The 18,956-nt window shown below is 42.7% G+C and overlaps 1 protein-coding gene across 4 annotated transcripts in view; it reads left to right on the top strand.

Moving 5' to 3' along the window:
• Nucleotides 1-18,956, top strand: part of Slc25a13 (solute carrier family 25 member 13) — a 181,051-nt gene that overhangs the window by 77,550 nt on the left and 84,545 nt on the right. For all 4 annotated transcript variants that reach the window (XM_059257354.1, XM_059257355.1, XM_059257356.1 and 1 more), the window contains one exon: nt 14,648-14,787. In XM_059257354.1, the coding sequence (XP_059113337.1) occupies nt 14,648-14,787 (140 nt within the window). The remainder of the gene's footprint in view (nt 1-14,647; nt 14,788-18,956) is intronic.

The following is an 18,956-nucleotide window of genomic DNA, read 5'->3' as shown; positions in this document are numbered from 1 at the left end:
AGGGGTTCTGTTTTTTTTTTTTTCCACACAGTAGTTCCTGCCTATTGTTTTCTAAGTAAGCACGTAGGCGTTTAGACCCAGAATGTGCGAGCTGAGAGATGGAATTTGGGGGAGAGGTTTAGCATATCAGTGGTTCAAGCCACTGGCCCGAATGCCGTGAATGGATGGAACTGTTAACTCCTGAGTCCGCACTGTGTTGGGCTAGAGGTAGAGGACCAACACTTCCTCCTCATGGAACTTGTATTCTAATGGAATGGAAGGAGCACACTCTGAAAAGTTATCGCCTCTAAGTGGGTGGAAAGGATTGAGGCCATTTGAGTAGGCTGCTTGAGTATGGGGAGAGGGAGTGTGGGAAGGTAGATTTTGGCACAGAATGAGGAGATTAAAAGGTATAGATTTAGGGATGTGAATGGGCCTGTGGGGGAGGAGAAATCATGTAACATCAACTACAGAACCCTGGGCAAGAGTTTATCTTATAGGAGAGGCAGTTGGGAGCTGGTGCTGGTCCTTCATAGAACTGTTCAGGACCATGATAATGCTTGGAATGAGCAGTGGGGTTGAGTGGGACAAGGCCTCAAGCACATCTGCCTGTGACCTTTGTATGTGTGAAGCAGGGAGATGAAGCCTCTTGTGTGTGAGTAGGACAGCTGGCCTACATTGTAAGTTCCTGGCCAGAGAGAGTGAGACCCTGCCTCAAAACCAGAACAAAACAAGCCCCGGAAACCAGTTCGGTCTTGCCCTGTTATTAGAAAGTACAGTGACTTTGTCCTTTAATTTTTACATCAAAAGATGTTGTTTATTTAATTCAGTGTTTCCTGTACATGTTAATAAGGGTCATGTGGCAAGGACTCTGTTAGGCAGCCATAAAGCATAAAAGCCCAAGTTTATTAAGGTCCTGACAAGTCCTGCAGGAAAAAGAAGTCTATTTAACTTTGCTTGAACTAGCATTGAGACACAAGGTCGAACATGACCTTTCTGTCCTCTGTTTGTGGGACACTCTGCAAAACCCATAAAACTGAGGTCATTGCTAACGTAGCTCATTCTTAATTGCACACTGTTGCTTTTCGACTAGCTGACTCTGACGTGTGTGACATGTAGAGGGACCCTCCCTGGATTCACGGTTAGAGTACGGTCTCCTCGTACTGACAGACATGAAATCAGTGAACACTGGGACAGCAAGCAGACCAGATGACGTAAGGAAGTATGTCCCTGGCAGGGGAGGTCGCAGGAAGGGATGAGAGTTAACAGTGTGGGAACATGAACTGTCAGAGGGGAGCTCACACACTTCAGGTAAAGGCGGACTTTATAAAAGACTGGGACATTCTCAGGATTGGGCAAGATGGGAAACTTGAGGCATCTTTTTTAAAGCACAGTGGGAAAGAAAGTCATTGTGACTACCTTTGTTAATACTGATTTTTGATTTGGCATTTCATAAAGGTAATATGACTTTGTTGAAAGAAATCTAGTGTCCTACAGTAAGAAGATTTTATGTGGAGGTGAGGGTTCCTGCTCACCCTCTCATTGCAGCAGGGCTACGATTCCAGGTAAAAACAGCATGATTTTGAAAGCAGATTCCTCCACATTGATAGTGAACGTGCCCTAGCTGGAGCATCAGAAGCTGTTCCAGTTCATTGGGTCAAAAATCCGCTATTTACCAGAAGCTAAATAGGGATTTGCACGATTGACCATAATGGCTTCAATTTTGAAAGATAGTAGTATCAGAGGGCACTTCCAGTTGGTGGGATAATTTGAGAATCGCCCATGCTCAAATGGCTAAAGTATTGTACTTTTTGATACTTCATCACTCCATTTTAAAAATAGGGACATTCTTAAAAAAGGGCAGGCTTGTTGAGAAGGTGGAAGAATGTCAATTGAAGAGTAAATCACAACAGCCATGTGAAGTCACTCTTAGTTAACCGTGGGCCTGGAGGTTAACCGCTCTCCACAAGGGTCTGGAGAGATTAGATTGGGGGTCCCTACCATCTGTCTGTCCATCTGTTCATCTGTCTGTCCATCCATCTTTGCACACGTGTGTGTGCATGTGTGCATGCCCCTGTGTGTGCAAGATGAACGCTGAAGAGAATTGTTCATGAGAAGGAAGGTGTAGAGAACAGAATGCTAAGCTGCTAACACTAAATCCTGAAGCTTGGAGCTGTGGGGAAATTTGACTATTTTAAACTGTACAGCTCATTTAAAAATAGTAAAATTATACCATTATTCTTTCAGTATGAGAGAGAGAGATAAAAATACAGTTTTTCTAAATTGGAAAATTCGCTGTAATCTTGCTGCTAATGACTGATTTCTTCCAACAGTTGCAAGGCAGATTTGCTCTGATAGGTGGATAAAGGAAACAAAATCAAGAGCATATTGGAAGTTCTTAGAGAAAATTACAGTTTAGGTATATGTTGGGGGTGGATAGTTAGACATTTTAATTGAAATAAAACAGTTTCATACTAATATGGGCTCGCTGTGGGTGTGCTTTTGTAGCACATCTGCTCTGAAGCCGTTAAGTAGGGTTAAATGTATGGTAATGCTTTTGTGAGAAAATTATTTTTGATAACATCCGTCTAAGGAAACTAGCTTAGGAATTTTTTTTTTAAACAATATAGTTATTATGCTTGCATTTACGGAATGAATTAGGATTCTTACACTGTTGAAAAATTTCGGAGCTTTAGGGTTGCTTGGTTGTGGTCCTTACTGGTGATGAAAGATAATGATAATTGACACAGCAGATGATGAAAGCAAGCACATCTGGAGACTGACCACAGTCCGCTGCTTGCCTCTAAACACCACTTTAAGTGACTTGCTTCGCAGGCTACTGACCTTCTTAGTCTGCTGTAAAAAAATACCTTTTCCAGCAGATACATGGAAAGCCTCTCATGGGCCTCTTTGCCGTTGTTTGAAGTAGAGCATGGGAGAGGCCATTTGTATCTCGTGCTAGATCTCTGCTGGCCCTCTGCCTTTTGGCCGCAGGGTTCACCAACATCACGCTAGTGATTTATGGCGTGTTGTGCTTGAGCATTTGTCGATACCTGGGATCTTGGAATGGGGTTCTTATCCAGGAGGCTGACCCTGGGGTCTTACTGTGCTTGCACGCAGTGTTTGGTAAAACCGTGGACACTCTGGCTCCAGGTTCCGTGGGCTGATTCATGATGTTTGGGTGTGAGGCTTGGGAATGTGTTTTAAAGGTGCTCTCCTAGGGAACATAGTTCATACTTCAGGTGAACAGTAGTTGGTGTCATTCATTCATTCTTCCATGCGTGAGAGGGCTCACTGGGGGAAAGGTGACTGGCTTCATAGAAACCACAGCTTGTCTTCTGCAATACAGGAGTGTTCTTTCCAGAATGTCACATGACTTTCAGTTAGGGTAGCTCTGTTCCTCTCAAGGTGTAAAACTGGAAGAGTTTTAAATCATACATGACTGTTAAATATGCTCACATCATACGTGGTTTCACTAGAGCTCAGCTTGACTACATGTGTACTTTTTTTTTAAAGATCTGCATCACCACTGTATGTGTGTGTTCAAAATAACAATAGAAAACTTTCTAAGATCTTAAAGAAAACTCATTTTTCATGTGGAGTACTCCATGCTTCCTGTTTTAATGACATCCATTTTCTAGACCTTCCTTGAGTGAGCCTCTGCTGTAACCAGCATACTCTTTTCCTCTTCAGACCCTTGACTGTGATTAATGTAAAAAGTCACTTGGTAGAAGGGTTTGAAATGGCGACCTTGACATTGGGACACATGACAAAGAGAGTCCATGTCCGCTCAGTCCAGTGTGTTACGCTGCCAATTCAAGTTCATCTTTTGTGCGGTGCTTGGAGCCGTGTCCACATAAGCTGTCGTTAGCCGTATCAGCAGGTGAAATATTACTTATCATAGAAACACCACAAATTTTCTTTGAGGACTAAGATTTAGAGAAAACAGGGAACCCTTCAGAGAGAAGGTGAGGGCATCCACAGTTCTCTTGACTCTGAAAAGGGCTCACTTTGGTGTTTAACAGTAACATCCTTTTTGTACTTATTGTATTAATAGACTTTTTAGGATCAATAGGAAAGATATTATGGTTTAGTGTTTGGAATAATATGGCTTGATGAATCTTTTTTATCTTAATGGAAAACTCGTTTTCACTGATTTGAGGCTTCGAAAAGTGAATCTTCTAGAAATTAAAGAGCCTTAATTTAGTTATTCTGTATGGAAACAAAGATGTAGAAAGTTAAAATTTGCATAAGTGAAGACCTTGATGATTTCAGATTATAGTGTGGTGGAGGTTAAGGAGTAAGAGCCCATAGAATTTGTAAAAACAAATTCAGTCTAACCACTTAATGGCATGTGCAAGTAATTTGCCAATTAAATATTTCTAGTATTTGAAAGATCTTCAAAGTAAAGAGTGGAGGTTCTTAATCTTTCTTAATTTCATACTTTAAGAAACATAATAGAAAATTACGTAGATTTTGATCACTTTTCATTCAAAATTTCAGCATGTGAGTTCAAGGAAGGATGGATTTTAAGTATTGCAGGCAAACTGGTGTCTTTTGAGAGATGTATGAGCTATGATATTTCCAAAGTACACTCTGCTTGACTTAAAAAAATTATCTGTAAGTATTTGGTGCCCAAATAAATGTTGGTATAATTAAGACTCTTGGTTTTGGAGTTGACCGTCTTAATGGTCACCTCACTTCCTACGTGCAGAACATTGTAGTAGGCATGCTCAACTCAACTAACTCTCCAAGACAGGTATTTCATTCCACTTTAAAGACTGAGTATTAAGTCAAGCAGTTGTCCCGGTGGTAGCAAGTAGTCAGAGGTGAATCTGTAGCGTCACTTAGTTTTTAAAAGTGCTCTATTGAGATTGAAGATGCCCCCATTTATTCTTCCTAGCTGCATAATTCTTTGGTTTTAAGTACAGTCACAGATTTGCACAACCATCAACACTTTGAAATTTAAAACATTTCCTCACCCTACCAAAGGAAACTGTATTTGTTAGCAGTCAACTATTTCCTCTCAATACCTCTTTGATTCTTCAGTTTCCTCTAGTCCAAGGCAACCCTGAGTCCACTTTCTGTCTGTCTTTATCAACTTTCAGGAGTTACTTCTCTCCTGCTCTGTGGGAACTGGTGGTTGAACTCAGGTCATCAGGCTTGGTGACAGGCACCTTTACCCGCTGAGCCATCTTGCTGGGAGTTTATCTAAATTAACTCATGGACTATGTGATCTGTTAGTACAGACTTTATAGCATAATGTTTTCAAAGTTCACCTACATGTTAGCACACTTGTCCACATGTTCACATATAATTATTCCTTGTTTAATTGTTGGATAGTGCTCCATTATATGGATTTAGCACATGTTGTTTAGCCTGTCAGTTACATAGGTTGTTACTAGTTTTTGCCAATGAATAATATTGCTATGAATAGTCATGTACTGTGTGTGGCCATGCGATTCCATTTCTTCTTGGACATAGCATCGTTAGGTTGGTTATACAACAACTTTGGCTGTAACCTGTTGTCCACAGTGGCATTTTATATTTCCAGCAGTGTTTGAGGGTTCCAGTTTCTTCACATTCTCAGCAGCACTTGTTATATTCCTCTTGGTTATGGCTGCCCTTGTTAAATGTTAGCCATTGGTCTTCATCCTCCTGATGCTAATGATGTTGAACACCTTTTTGTGTACTTGTGGGCCATGTTTATGTCGTTTTGAAAAAATGTCTCCTCAGTTCTTCTTCTCATTTTAAAACTGTCCTGTTATCCTTTGTTCATTTTAACTAGAATTGTCAGGGATGGAGAGACGCCTCAGTGGTTAAGAGCACATTATTGTTCTTGAACATGACCCAAGTTCAAGTCCCAGCACCAGCAGTCAGCTCCCAATTGCCTGTAGCTTCAACTCCAGGGGATGTGACACCTCTCTGACCTCCTCGTACAAGCATATGTACACACATAGAATCATCAAAAGATAAAGTTGAATTGACTTTATTTCTGAGTTGTGAGAGTCCTTTGTACATTCCAGACTTCCTTGTCAGACATGATTTCTAAACCACCACCCCTCATCTGGAAATTATCTTTTTGCATTTTTGGTTGTATGCTTTAGAATACAAAAGTTTGATGACGTTCAATTTGTCCAGTTTTTTCTTTTTTAATATTTAGTCAACTATTTCCTAAATCTACCTCCTAACACCTTGATAGCTTTAGCTCTTACATTTAGGTTTTGGATCTATCTTAAGTTGTAGGCAGTCAGGACTGGACTTGATTCTTTTGCAGGCAGAGGTCCCTTGTGCCTGTCCCTTGTTAAGGGCCCATTTTTCCTGTCAGATTGTCAGTCATCTTTGTTGGAATCTACTGGTAGCAAGCACATACGCTTGAGGCTAGATCTTGGTTTTTGCCTTGTTTTGTTTGTCAGTCTGTCCTGTGTTGTAACCACAGTCTTGGTTTTGCAGTAACTGTGTACTGACTGAAACCTAACTTTGATCTTCTCTTACAAAATTTCCTGGGCTTTTCTGGATTCCTTGAGTTCTTATATGCATTTGAAAATCCACTTGTCTGTTTCCTCAAGAAGCCAGCTAGGATTTTGTGAGGAATCTATATGTCACTTTGGGGAGTATGACAATTTAACACCAACTTTGAGAATGTACCTCCACTCTCCCGTCACAAATTACTTAATTTTGAGGCAGGATCTCACACTGTAGCTCAGACCAGCCAGAACTCACTGTGTAGCCCAGGCTGGCCTCACATCTGCTTCAGTCTCCTGAGTGCTGGGTTCTAGGTGTAAGGCACAGCCCTTGCTTACTTTAAAATTTTGTAATATTTAGAGAATAGATTTTTTTGTATCTTGTATTAAATTTGGTAAGTCTTTTTGAGGACATTGCATATGGGATTGTTTCCTTATTTTGTTTTTAAGCTGTTATTTCATATATGTAAAAATTCAACTGACTTTTTTATGCTAATCTCTGATCTGGCCATACTGGCTTACTAGTGTGAATGGCTTTTTAGTAGAATCCTTGGGACTATGTGTGTGTGTGTGTGTGTGTGTGTGTGTGTGTGTGTGTGTGCGCGCGCGCGCGCGCGCGCGCGCGCGCGTGCACGTGCACTTGTGTAAGAACAATTTATTGTGAACCATCTTTTAGAAGTCTTAAATCTTCTATCACAGGCTACTGTGTTTCTGCAAGAAGCCTGCTAGGATTTGGGAGGGAATCTATACATAACTTATGGGAGTATGACCATTTATCTTGAGGGAAAAAATAATTGCTACTTTGCAATTGTTCCCACCACTTTTAACACCAGATCTCACTATGTAGCCCGAGCTGGCATCAAATTTACAGTCCTCTGACCACCTCAGTCTCCTGAATGTTGGGCTTAGAGGCCAGCATCAATCTGCCCATTGTAATTATGTCTTTACAATGTGAAAAGCGTAGCTGACTTTAAGCTGGAAAATCAAGACTGGGGAAAACTCCCATAAATAAACTCAGAGGAACCTTAAGCTTGTTTGGTAGTCTTCACTTAAATAACTTCACCGTTGCTTGATGATCTGATAGGAGCAAGAGGCCTTCCCCACAGTTTGCCGCAGACTGAAATAACAGTGATCGTGTTGTGAGAGATAAGCATTCTACTTGCTTTCACTTTTAGGAAGAGTAGCTGAGCTTAGAAAAGCATGCCTCTGTCTAATCTAAACCAGTGGTTCTCAACCTGTGGGTTGCCACCCTCTTAGGGGCTCAAACGACCTTTTCGCTGGGGTCACCTAAGACTGTAAGTTTTCACACAGATACTTACATTGTAATTCATAATGGTAGCAAAATCACAGTTATGAAGTAGCAACAGTTCCTCACGTTGGGGATCACGTCATGAGGAGCTGTATTAAAGGGTCACAGCATCAGTACCCTGTACCCTGTACCCTGTCCTACGCTCCCATTATACAGCCAGGCCAGCTTGCCTTCTTTGCCTGACAGACCTTACTCCATGGATATGATTTTGAGAGTCATGTTTCATGCCAGGAGAAGCTTCCACCTCTTCTCACTCCTTTTAATATGCCAAAAAAACTCTCAGCTGTTGATTTATAAACCAAGTAACCAACAAAATGGCAGAAAAATTTTGGGCTTTCTCTTCTTCCCTAAGACTTAAGGTTAGTGGCTGGAGAGATGACTCAGTGATTAAGGGCACTGGCTACTGCTCTTAAAAAGGTCCTGAGTAAACCGGGCGGTGGTGGCGCCCGCCTTTAATCCCAGCACTCGGGAGGCAGAGCCAGGTGGATCTCTGTGAGTTCGAGGCCAGCCTGGGCTACCAAGTGAGTTCTAGGAAAAGGCGCAAAGCTACACAGAGAAACCCTGTCTCGAAAAACAAAAAACAAAAAACAAAAAACAAAAAAAAAAGAAAGAAAAAAAAAAAAGAAAAAAAAAAAAAGAAAAAAAAAAAAAGAAAAAAGGTCCTGAGTTTAGCCAGGCTGTGGTGGCGCACACCTTTAATTCCAGCCCTTGGGAAGCAGAGCCAGGCAGATCTCTGTGAGTTCGAGGCCAGCCTGGTCTACAGAGCGAGTTCCAGGAAAGGCCCAAAGCTACACAGAGAAACCCTGTCTTGAAAAACAATCAATCAAACAAACAAAAAGGTCCTGAGTTCAATTCCCAGAACCCACATGGCGGCTCACAGTTATCTGTACCTCCAGTCCCACTGGATCCAATGCCCTCTTCTGGCCCCTGGGGCCACTGCATGTACATGTTATACAGACATGCAGGGAAAATCCCCATATACCCATACACATGAAATAAAAATAAATAAATCTAAGAAACAAAAACCACCTTCATCTTAGCTTCAGAAAATTCTGGAAAGGTCTGGAAATGGTGAGGGGTTAGTCATAGGATAGTCCTAAGTTGAATTCCTGGAGTCTTTTGTGGTAGAGCCTACCCACCTATGGAAGCCAGAGTGTGGAGCTTAATCAGCCATACATGTTGTTTTGTTTCATTTTTTTCCATTTTCCAGCTGTCAGATGAGGTACACTCTACTCATTGCCTCATAAGACCTGGAGACTTCTTAAACAATCAATGGTTAAATGACAAAGGTATCTGCGTCCCTGAGGAGAATACTGTCTGGGGCAGCATTTTCATGTTTTCTAAAGTGAGGGAGGAATGCCACTAACCTATTGTGACTCTTTTACTTACAGATACTACTTCTGTTTGTAAACAATTGAAGGTGACAGTTTTAGCAAATGAGTGACCCCAAGCCATTTGTTGAGGCAGAACAAAATGTTCAGACTTCTGACCCCCAAAATAGTTTTGGAGAAAATATGCGTGTTTTTTTTTTTTTTTTTTTTTGGATGACAGAAATTAATTTTTGAAGGTTTCCTAAGAGTTCATTAGATGGGAAAGTGAACAGAAAGGATCCTGTGTGCTTTGCACCTCACTGTCTGTGGTCCATCTACTGGCTTGGCAAGTTCACGCTGGGAGTGCTAAACCTGGTGGGTAGGTCAGGAGAGTGACAGTGACATTTTGTAGAATCTGTGCCAAGCGGCACATCACGACTCTAGTTCTTGCCTCGCCCACCCTCTCTATACTGAGGAGGGCTGTGTTCTCCCCAGAACATTCCTTCCTTCTTCCTGTAAATGGAGCATCAAGCCTTAGGAATTTAAAACTAGTAGTATTTGCTGCATGGAAATGCCTTGACTATCTGCTCAGGATCTGCCATGTCTCAGGGTGGCTTTGGGCTCAAATACTGTGTCCAAACCTTTGATTTGCCTCAAAAGAAATGAACTTCGCGTTCTGCTTCAGAACTCATGTAAAAGCACCCATGAATAAACTTATGGCACAGTCTTCAGGACTGATACCAGAATTTAAAAAGCCCTTCCTTCCCATTTCTGTGCCTGCCTTCTTCAAATTCTGCTTCCTTGTTGTGGAGACTCCCCACCACCCCCTCACCACCCCCATCCCCCCACCACCCCCTCAACCCCCCCCCCCCCAGTGCTAATACCCTTGGACCTGATCCTGATGAATTTAGTGGGATTAGACTTGGGTTTAGCCCCTTACCTCCTGAGATAAACATTTCTCCCACAGAAGTGGGTGCAGTGCTCATACGCTCTGCTGGTTCCGAGTTGCAGTTAGCTCTCCACGGCATCCATTTTACAGTGTGTGACAACAGCTGAGAAACAGGTAATTGGGCCACATTCTGAAGGCTGCCTAGTGTTTATGCCGTCCAGTTCCAAGGAGTTAGCAGTCACATGAACCATGGAAGGAATGTCCGTCAATGCAGTGGCCCTCTGTCCTCCAGGGCCTACGCATGACTGACATTGCACATGACCATGTTGCACTGGGTGGTCTGGAACCTACCCTAGCTCCTTCTTTCATATTTGTTGGCTGTTTCAGGGGAGAGTTAATGATTAATGATGAGTGAATCTCTTCCATAGCTTACTAAGCTCATTTTGCTAAAAGGTCTTTTACCCTTGTGTCAGAAAAACCTTGAGGGTGTGAACGTACAGGTTATTTCTCCTCTGTAGACCCGAAGGTCATTAGGAAGAGGGCTTCAGGATGAGCAGAGCACGACTGCCAATGAACTGTTGGGAACTGATTACAGAAATTGCTTTTCCGTAAGGGAAACCATAATGTTTCAGAAAACTACTGTCTTTGACCTGTCAACTAGTGTAAACTTTTGCTGACTTCAGTTAAAAATCTACATAGGACAGGGACAGAGCGGGAGGGCAGGGAGGAAGAAATCATGATAGATGAGGACATCATGGGAATAGGAAGAGGCAGGATGCTGGAGAGGCTCTCAGGAATCCACAAGGTTGACCCCACCTTGGTCTGCTGGCAGTGGTCCAGAGGGTGCCTGGACCGGACTGCTCTGGTGACCAGCCTAGCAAATAACCTAGCTGTCATCATAGAGCCTTTGTCTAGTGACAGATGGAGGCAGATGCAGAGATCCATGGCCAGGCACCAGGCTGAGTTCCGGGAATCCAACTGATGAGAGAGAGGAGAGATACTGCAGGCGAGGGACGTTGAGATCATGATGGGAGGATGTGCAGAGATGACAGACCACACCCAGGAAACCCATGAACTGTGGACTGGTGGATGTGGAGCCCCCATGGGACTGGACTAGGCCCTCTGGATATGGAAGATGGTTGTTTGGCTCGATCTGTTTGGGGGGCACCCAGGCAGGAGGATCGGGATCTGTCCCTAGTGCATGGGCAGGCTTCTGGAACCTGGTGCCTGTGGTGTGACACCTTGCACAGCCTTGGTGCAGTGGGAAGGGGCTTGGACCTGCCTAGGCTCAGTGAGCTGGGCTCTGCTGACTCCCCATGGGAGACCTCGATTTGGGGGATGTGGGGATGTGGGGTGGCTTGGGAAAGAGGGCTGGGGGGTGGGAGGAGGGAAGAGGTGGGGTCTGTGGATTGCATGAGGAGTGAGTAGAAAATTTCTTAATAAAGAAAAAAAATCTACGTAGGGAGACCTTGTCTTCTGCCCACACTGTGCCAGCCAGGAAGGGAAATCAGATGTGGACAATGTGCCATCAAAGGATTCATAATCTATTTGGAACTAAAATATGTACAGTAATTCTGGACAAATGTACACATATGGAACACATAAATATCCTTTTTAAAAAATAACTAGGATTTGCAGATTTTAGGGTTGAGCAATATCTTAGTGTAGCATAGTTTCTAAAGTTCAGCACGTGACCTCAGTACTTAGAAAGTTAGGCTCTCTACAGTTGAAAGCACCCTACCTCTAGAGTTAAAGGTTCACAGTTTTGTGCTCTTGTCTGACCTCAACGAAGTAGTAGTAGATGATAGTTAACTAGGAAAAAATAAAGTTATTCGTTAGGATGACGTCTACTTGAAACTTATTCATTAATTTATTGAAGCTCCTATGTGTATGTGTAGATATGTGTGTGTAGATATAAGTATACATAGGAGGTTTTAGACCTTCAAAAGGTACCAAAACCTTTAGCACCTGTTTCTACTCTTTCTACAGATTGCCTTCTTCCACAGGCCATGTGGACACTAAAATGACTGGGTGCCTTAATATGTTCTATCTGTTGAGTACCTCCTCTTACTTTCCATGAGACGTGAAGGAAGGGCCGAGACAGGATGCTGTTGACAGCTATCCTGGAATTAGTGAATTAAAACAGTTCTCATGGACTCTGTGGCAGAAAGGAATCCTCAGCTTACCCGAGTGCCCTAAACAGTTGGTTTTACTTGGCTTGTTGTTGAGAACTTATTGCACTGTAAAACTGTATTGAAGGTGTGAAAACACATTCTTGTGTGGTTTTGGTGGTATCCTTATGTGCGTGTGGCTGCTCATTTGCTAATCTATCGGATAGCAACTGTGGTGCCTTTGTTGACTCTCTTGGGCCTGCTCCCTGCTGAGATGTGAACACAGAGTGGACAGGAGCTACAGGCTAGCCTAGGATACTTTGCTGCTGAGGAAAATGTGGCTTCAGGTGAAAGGACTTGGACCTATTAGAATAATCCTGTCACTGGGTGAGCGCCCAAGAAAAGGTGACTGTTGCTGATAGTGGCATTAGAGCCCTAGACATTTAAATTTCAACTCAGAAACTTCTTCTCAGTGCAAGAGGGAGCCTCTCAGCTAATTCATTTTATTGACCCCTGGGTAAGATGTTCTGGAGACCTCTCTTTCTTTCCCTCTACCAAATTTTTTCTTGGTTTATGTTATTTCCCTTATGGCCTCTTCTCTCTCTCTCTCTCTCTCTCTCTCTCTCTCTCTCTCTCTCTCTCTCTCTCTCTCTAAGAAAACTTTGAAAATTTTATTTTATTGTCCTCACCATGGTCAGTCTGAGGTTTTTTTTTTTTTTTTGCCACCATTTATAAAATTCATGCCCAGCATAATTTTGATTTTATTACTCTCTCTGCAAACACAAGCAACCATGTGCTGATGGTGGCCTTGCTATTTTCATGACAAGTAAAATTTTCTGGAGCCATTAAAAACACGGAGTGAAAATTTTGTGGGCATAATGAGTTGGAAGTAGGAAATTTGGGGGAAGCCGTAGAAACAAGGACAAAGGATTTGGGCACTCTAAGAAGACTCAAGAAGTTGGTCTTTTTCTTTTGCTTCCTTTGAAGAGAAAAGGGGGAAGAGAAGGAACCGGGCCTAGTTTGCTTGTACAAATGAGCACCTTTGACAGATATATTAAGACAAGTGAAAACAGGGATCAAATTCACCAATATACTCACTTGTTTGCTCGTTACCCTCTAGAGGCACATTTTCATTATGGATGGAGACTAGTGGTTAAAATAATACTTTATTTAGAAAACTAATTTTCATACTATTTTGTGAGTCTTCCTGTACCTCTCTCTGTGTGCATACACACATGCACCCTTCTGCCTCCCTCCCCCGATGCTCACAGGTGCTCTACAAGCGAGCCACGCTCCAGCCCCTCTTCTGAGAGTGAACAGAGATGAGTAGAAGCCAGGACATTGAGTAACACAACTTGAAATGAAATTATCTGAACAATTTGAGAACTTCTTTCCAGCGCTTCCCCCACCCCCACCCCAAAAAATTAAAGTTAGGCTGGATGGTGGTGCATGCCTTTAACCCTAAGACTTGGAAATCAGAGGCAGGTAGATCTCTGAGTTCAAGAGCAGCCTGGTCTACAGAGTGAGTTCCAGGACAGCCAGGGCTATACAGAGAAACCCTGCCTTGTGGAGGCAGGGATTAAAGTTAACAACTCAGACTGCTTGGTGGCTTTTCTTCTAGTCTTTTACTGCAAGATGGGCTTGAGAAAGCTCAGATGGATCTCGGGTGCTGGACATGAGCTTCAGTTCTTCACCAGGGTCTAAATCTTTCAGAAACTCGATAATGCCTTCTGTTTGTCTTACTTACGTTATGATTGTGGTGTCTGGGTTTTCTCCTTCTGTATTAGATACTTTTCAGTTGCTGTGATAAAACACCATGCCTAAAAGCAGCTTCCAGAAGCAAGCTTATTTTGGCTTCTGAAGGAATGATGGCAGATGGCAGAAGCAGGAAGCTGGTCGGCCATATTTATATCCACACACAGGAAGCAGAGAGCGGGAGAGGAAGTGAGGAAAAAGAGACCTTCACAGCCTACCCCCAGCAAGGCTCTACCTCCTAATTCCAAAAGCCCCTCCCCCCATGGAGTCACCAGGTGTTTAAGTGTGTCAGCCTAGGAGGGACATTTCCCTTTCAAACCACCACAGCCACTAAAGATGAAATCCCATCTTAGAAACAGTCACTGTATGTTGAGACAAAACAAATAAGATCAAAATTTAGCTTTTTATGTGACTTTTTTTTTCCGTTTGGTAAGATTATTAGCTTTAATATTTCGATATTTTCCATGGATATTCTGATTTCTGTTTCTGCCAAGTTTTTATGAAATGTATGGATTCATATTTGAGTCACTTTGTTGTTGTTGTTGTTTGATTTTTCCAGACAGGGTTTCTCTGTGTAGTTTTGGTGCCTGTCCTGGATCTCACTCTGTAGAATTCAGAGATCCACCTGGTTCTGCCTCCGAGTGCTGGAATTAAAGCCGTGCGCCCCCCCACCCCTCCCATTCCCATCCCCCCACCCCTCCCATCCCCATCCCCCACTCCCCCACCCATGGCTTGAGTCACTTTTTAATAAGAAGTAAGAGTGCCCATTTGAATACATCTAAGAAAGAAGCCAACTTCCTTTCTTTTAATCACCATTTATTCTTTTTCAGAGGATGTTAAGCAAGTTTTTGGACAGACTACAATTCACCAACATATTCCATTTAACTGGGATTCGGAATTTGTGCAACTACATTTTGGAAAAGAAAGGAAAAGACACCTTACGTATGCGGAGTTCACTCAGTTTTTGCTGGTGGGTCTAATTCTTTCTTTTCTTCTTAAATTACCTGATGTTTTTACCCTGAATTATTTTCCTTATGGTTTCTGATATACTTTTATATCACAGGTCTTATTTGTATTTTTGTTCTGCCAGTATTTCTTTTTTTAACTGTTTTAGTTTCATGTATATGGGTATTTTGTCTATATGTCTGTGCACCATATGCAGTGTTTGAGGAAGCCAGAAAAGGGCACTGGATGCCCTAGGGTGAGTTACAGATGGCTGTGAGTTAGCTGCCATGTTGGTGCTGGGAATCAAACCTGGGTCCCATGAAAGAGCAGCCAATGCTCTTAACCATGGATTGATCTGTCCTGCTCCTGGAGTCTTATTCTTAAAAAGTGGAAAAAAAAAAAAAAAAAAAAAAGGGAAAGGATAATTAAAAATAATTAAGTATAAGTTCTTGCTTTTGCCCCAAAGCCTGATTCACTGCAGGCTTGTAAGGCTGGAAATTTAGAAGAGTTTCTTTTTCAGTATGTTGAAATTGTAGAATTAGATGGACCTCTTCCTGTTTGAGAATGTGAAAATGACCCCCTCAAGGTTGCTAGGTCAGAGAAGGCAAAATCATAGGGCTGGAGAGATGGCTCAGTGGTTAAGAGCGTTTGTTGTTCCTGCAGAATTCTAAGAAAGCAATCAGGATTGCAATTTGAATTTGTGCCTGGTTGTCCTACTATGCACCAATATTGTGTTTTTCCCTGAGAAGACTAGCAGATGTAGCCAGCTACCTCTAACTGTAAAAGTGTTCCCTCTGAGGTCTTTTATCTCAAATTGCTGCATATTGAAATCATCAGGTAGCTTTGGGAAGTGTTTCTTGGACCAGCCTTTAGAGATTGCTACCTTGTGTGGCCCTGTTAGGCTACCCCTGCTGTGAGGGTATTGACTTCCCAGCTCCTCTCCTAAGCTAGTTCAGTCCCTTCCATGTTCCTTCTTCCCCTTATTGTGATTGGATCATTGGAGCATTGATGAGATCAGCCCAACCAACAGTAATTTTAAATGTGATTATGCTGTTCTTATTCTATGATAATGCTATAATAAATCCTATCTTTTCTAGACTAAGAATGAATTCAAAAAAACAAAATTATGATTATGGCTTCGTTTTCCTCTTCAAGTGCCATTTAAAATTTTTTTTAAATTTCCACATTAACGTTTAGTCACTGGGGGTCAATATCTGTTTGTATACAAATCTCCATAAGGAATTCACTTCTTTTGGATTTTTACTAACTCATTTTGTTTCTTCAGTGATCACATGTCTTTCACAAAATCTGTTACTTAAAAACCCTTGTTGAATTTTAGTCTTTTGGGATCTTTCACTCAATCCTGGAGGAAGGCTGCCTGGGAAATCACCTTCAGTTCTTCGCTCTTCCTTCCTCTGTTAAGTGTTGTTAGTATCTCAACTCATCTGGGTCTTTTTCTTGCTGTCAATCTTTCCAGACGCAGAGGATGAAGGCAGAAAAGGGATGGAGTGGTGGGGATGGAAACAGCCAAATCCCCAGCGGGGTTACTCCTTTATAAAGCACATTGTGGCATCCATGCTTAGACACTGACTGGCATATGTAGCCATTTAGTTTCCAAAGGTGCTTCTTTTTTGGACTTTTCATTTGTGTGTGTGTGTGTGTGTGTGTGTGTGTGTGTGTGTGTGTGTGTGTGTGAGAGAGAGAGAGAGAGAGAGAGAGAGAGAGAGAGAGAGAGAGAGAGAGAGCGTTATTGTTCCCCAGGCAACTGTAAATGGATTTCTAAGAGGTCTTATTAAATGAAGAACAAGGAGCCAAATATAGGAGTGAAAGCCTTAGAGATCAGGGAAATAGTGATAGCCACCAACCTTACCTCTCCAGCTCTGCAGCTACCAAAAAGGAGTTACTTCCTGTCTAACCTGTGCCTTTATTGCCTTGCTGTTCTGCCCTCTCATTGGCTCTTAGCCCAGCTACCTCACTTCCTTGTCACTGTCTGCTTGTACAGACCTCCAGGTCTCTATGGTTGGTACTGGGATTAAAGGCGTGTGTCACCATGCTTGGCTGTTCCCTAGTTTGTCCTTGAACACACAGAGACCCTGCTTGCCTGTGATCGGATTAAGGGTGTATGCTAGCACTGCCTGACTTCTATATTTACTTAAAAATGGCTGGCCTTTTTTTCTCCCTTGATCTCCAGGCATGCTTTATTTATTAACATACAAATAAAATATCACCACACACAACATCCACTTTTTATTTTGAGACATGAGAACTTAAAGTGGCTAGGATGGCCAGCCAGCAAGCCCAGGGATCCACCTCACTCCACCTCCCCAGCACTGAGGTCACAAATGCTGCCTACCAGACAACATACTTAGACACTTTGAAAGCCGAATAGGAAGTCTTCATTGCCAGCCAGTGGTTGCATGGGTAACAACCAAATCATGCAGCTCAGATCCCCATAGTTCTCTATCTTTTATGCATAAAAACCATGTCCTGGTTGACACCCTTCAGTTAGCAAGAAGCAGAGCCACAGACGCCAAATGACAAGGTTAGTACATTTAGGGACTTTCCTGGACCCTGGCACTATCCACCAGGTCTTTGATGGACTAGGTCTTTGATCCTGTTTAGGCAGGTGTTGAGGCCCACATGCTGGGCTTTAAGGTTAAAATGGTGCCTCTAACATGGTGTCAGTTGTGTTAAGATCTTGGGGCCTCTTACACAAATGTGCCCCACTGTACTTCGTTTTATTAAGTTTTTTATACACGGTTTCCAGAGATTGAACTCAGATCCACTCTATTGACTGGGTCATCTCCCCGACCCTCGTTTAGACTTTTAATAATACTGTTACGTACACAGAATTGGTCAGGATTTTAAGTTTGCTGTCATTGTCCTTACAAAGCTTCAAAGATATCTTGAAACAGGCCTGATGGATCACATTTGTAATCTCAGCACTCAGGAGGCTGAGACAGAAAGATTGCTTGCTGCAGGTTCAAGGCCAGGCTGGCATACAGAGTGAGACCCTTTCTCAATTACACCCCCCCCCCCCCAAAAAAAAAAAAGAGCAAAAACCAAGGACAAGATACCTTACTCCTGGCTTTTTATTTTCCTTGTTAAACATGTTAATGTCTGTGAATCTCCATTTTCAGTTCATGGGGACATAAACCTAGTTCAGTGACTCAGATGGGGGATGGATGTGAGGTAGTTTTTTGTTGCTGTTTACACAGGACATTGACACATGGGATGAGGCGTATTCCCTTGATGAGGAATGATTACAATAATGCTATTGAGACAAATGCCTCAAATTGACTTTGTGGAACCCAGCCTAATTAATTTTTAGTTTTAATGGGACATTAGCAATATAGTAAGGATGCTTGAGTTGCCCCTTTCAAGCAAGTGTCAATTATGTTGCGGCCAGTCAACTGTAAACTCCTCACGGTTGCTTCTTGGCCTTCCTTAAGAGGTGGGGAGCCTTGAGTCCAGGATTAGATGATTCAGGGGTTACGCGTTCTGGTTTCAGCTGCAGCTTGTAGGCGTTTGCCTGAACTTGACTCTGATCCCCGATGGTTAATGGGAGCATCTCACAGTGTCATGCACGGGATGATTTGGCCTTTGGAGCCAGAATGGATGCCTGAAACTTTTACTGATTCAAAGTGGCTGTGAGCACCTAATGATATTGACAAGGACTTTGCTTTAGACCCAACTCCAGACCCAGAAGAAAGAAGGAGTTGATGAATCGGATAGGCTTTCCATCAGTGCTAGGTTTGAGGTCTACACTGGGTCACTTCTCCCCATTCCAGATGTTTTGTTTATTTCCTTTGAACTCCTGTCTCCAGGCAGGTTGAGCTTTGAGCCCCCTACTTCAGGCCTCCAGTTTTTCTTCTGTGGGCTCATTGCTGGGTATAGACAGCTTCTGAAATGCCTAAGTAAGTGTGTTCACTAGTTTCATGCCAACTGTAGTCATCTGAGAGGAGGGAACCTCAACTGAGAAAATGCTTCCAGAAGATCAGGTCAGTAACACATTTTCTTAATTAGTGATTGATGGGGGAGAGCCTAGCTCATTGTGGTGGGTGCCATCCCTGGGCAGGTAGTCCTGGGTTCTATAAGAAAGCTGTTCACACATTCAGTGTGCATTGCCTTCTTAGTTGTTGGGAATTAAGAAGGCACTTCCACAGGACTCCCACCTATATAGATTGGGGCTTT

The sequence above is a fragment of the Peromyscus eremicus genome, chromosome 3 (assembly GCF_949786415.1).
Source record: "Peromyscus eremicus chromosome 3, PerEre_H2_v1, whole genome shotgun sequence".
NCBI lineage: Eukaryota > Metazoa > Chordata > Mammalia > Rodentia > Cricetidae > Peromyscus > Peromyscus eremicus.
This window is presented reverse-complemented; position numbering and strand designations above follow the sequence as displayed.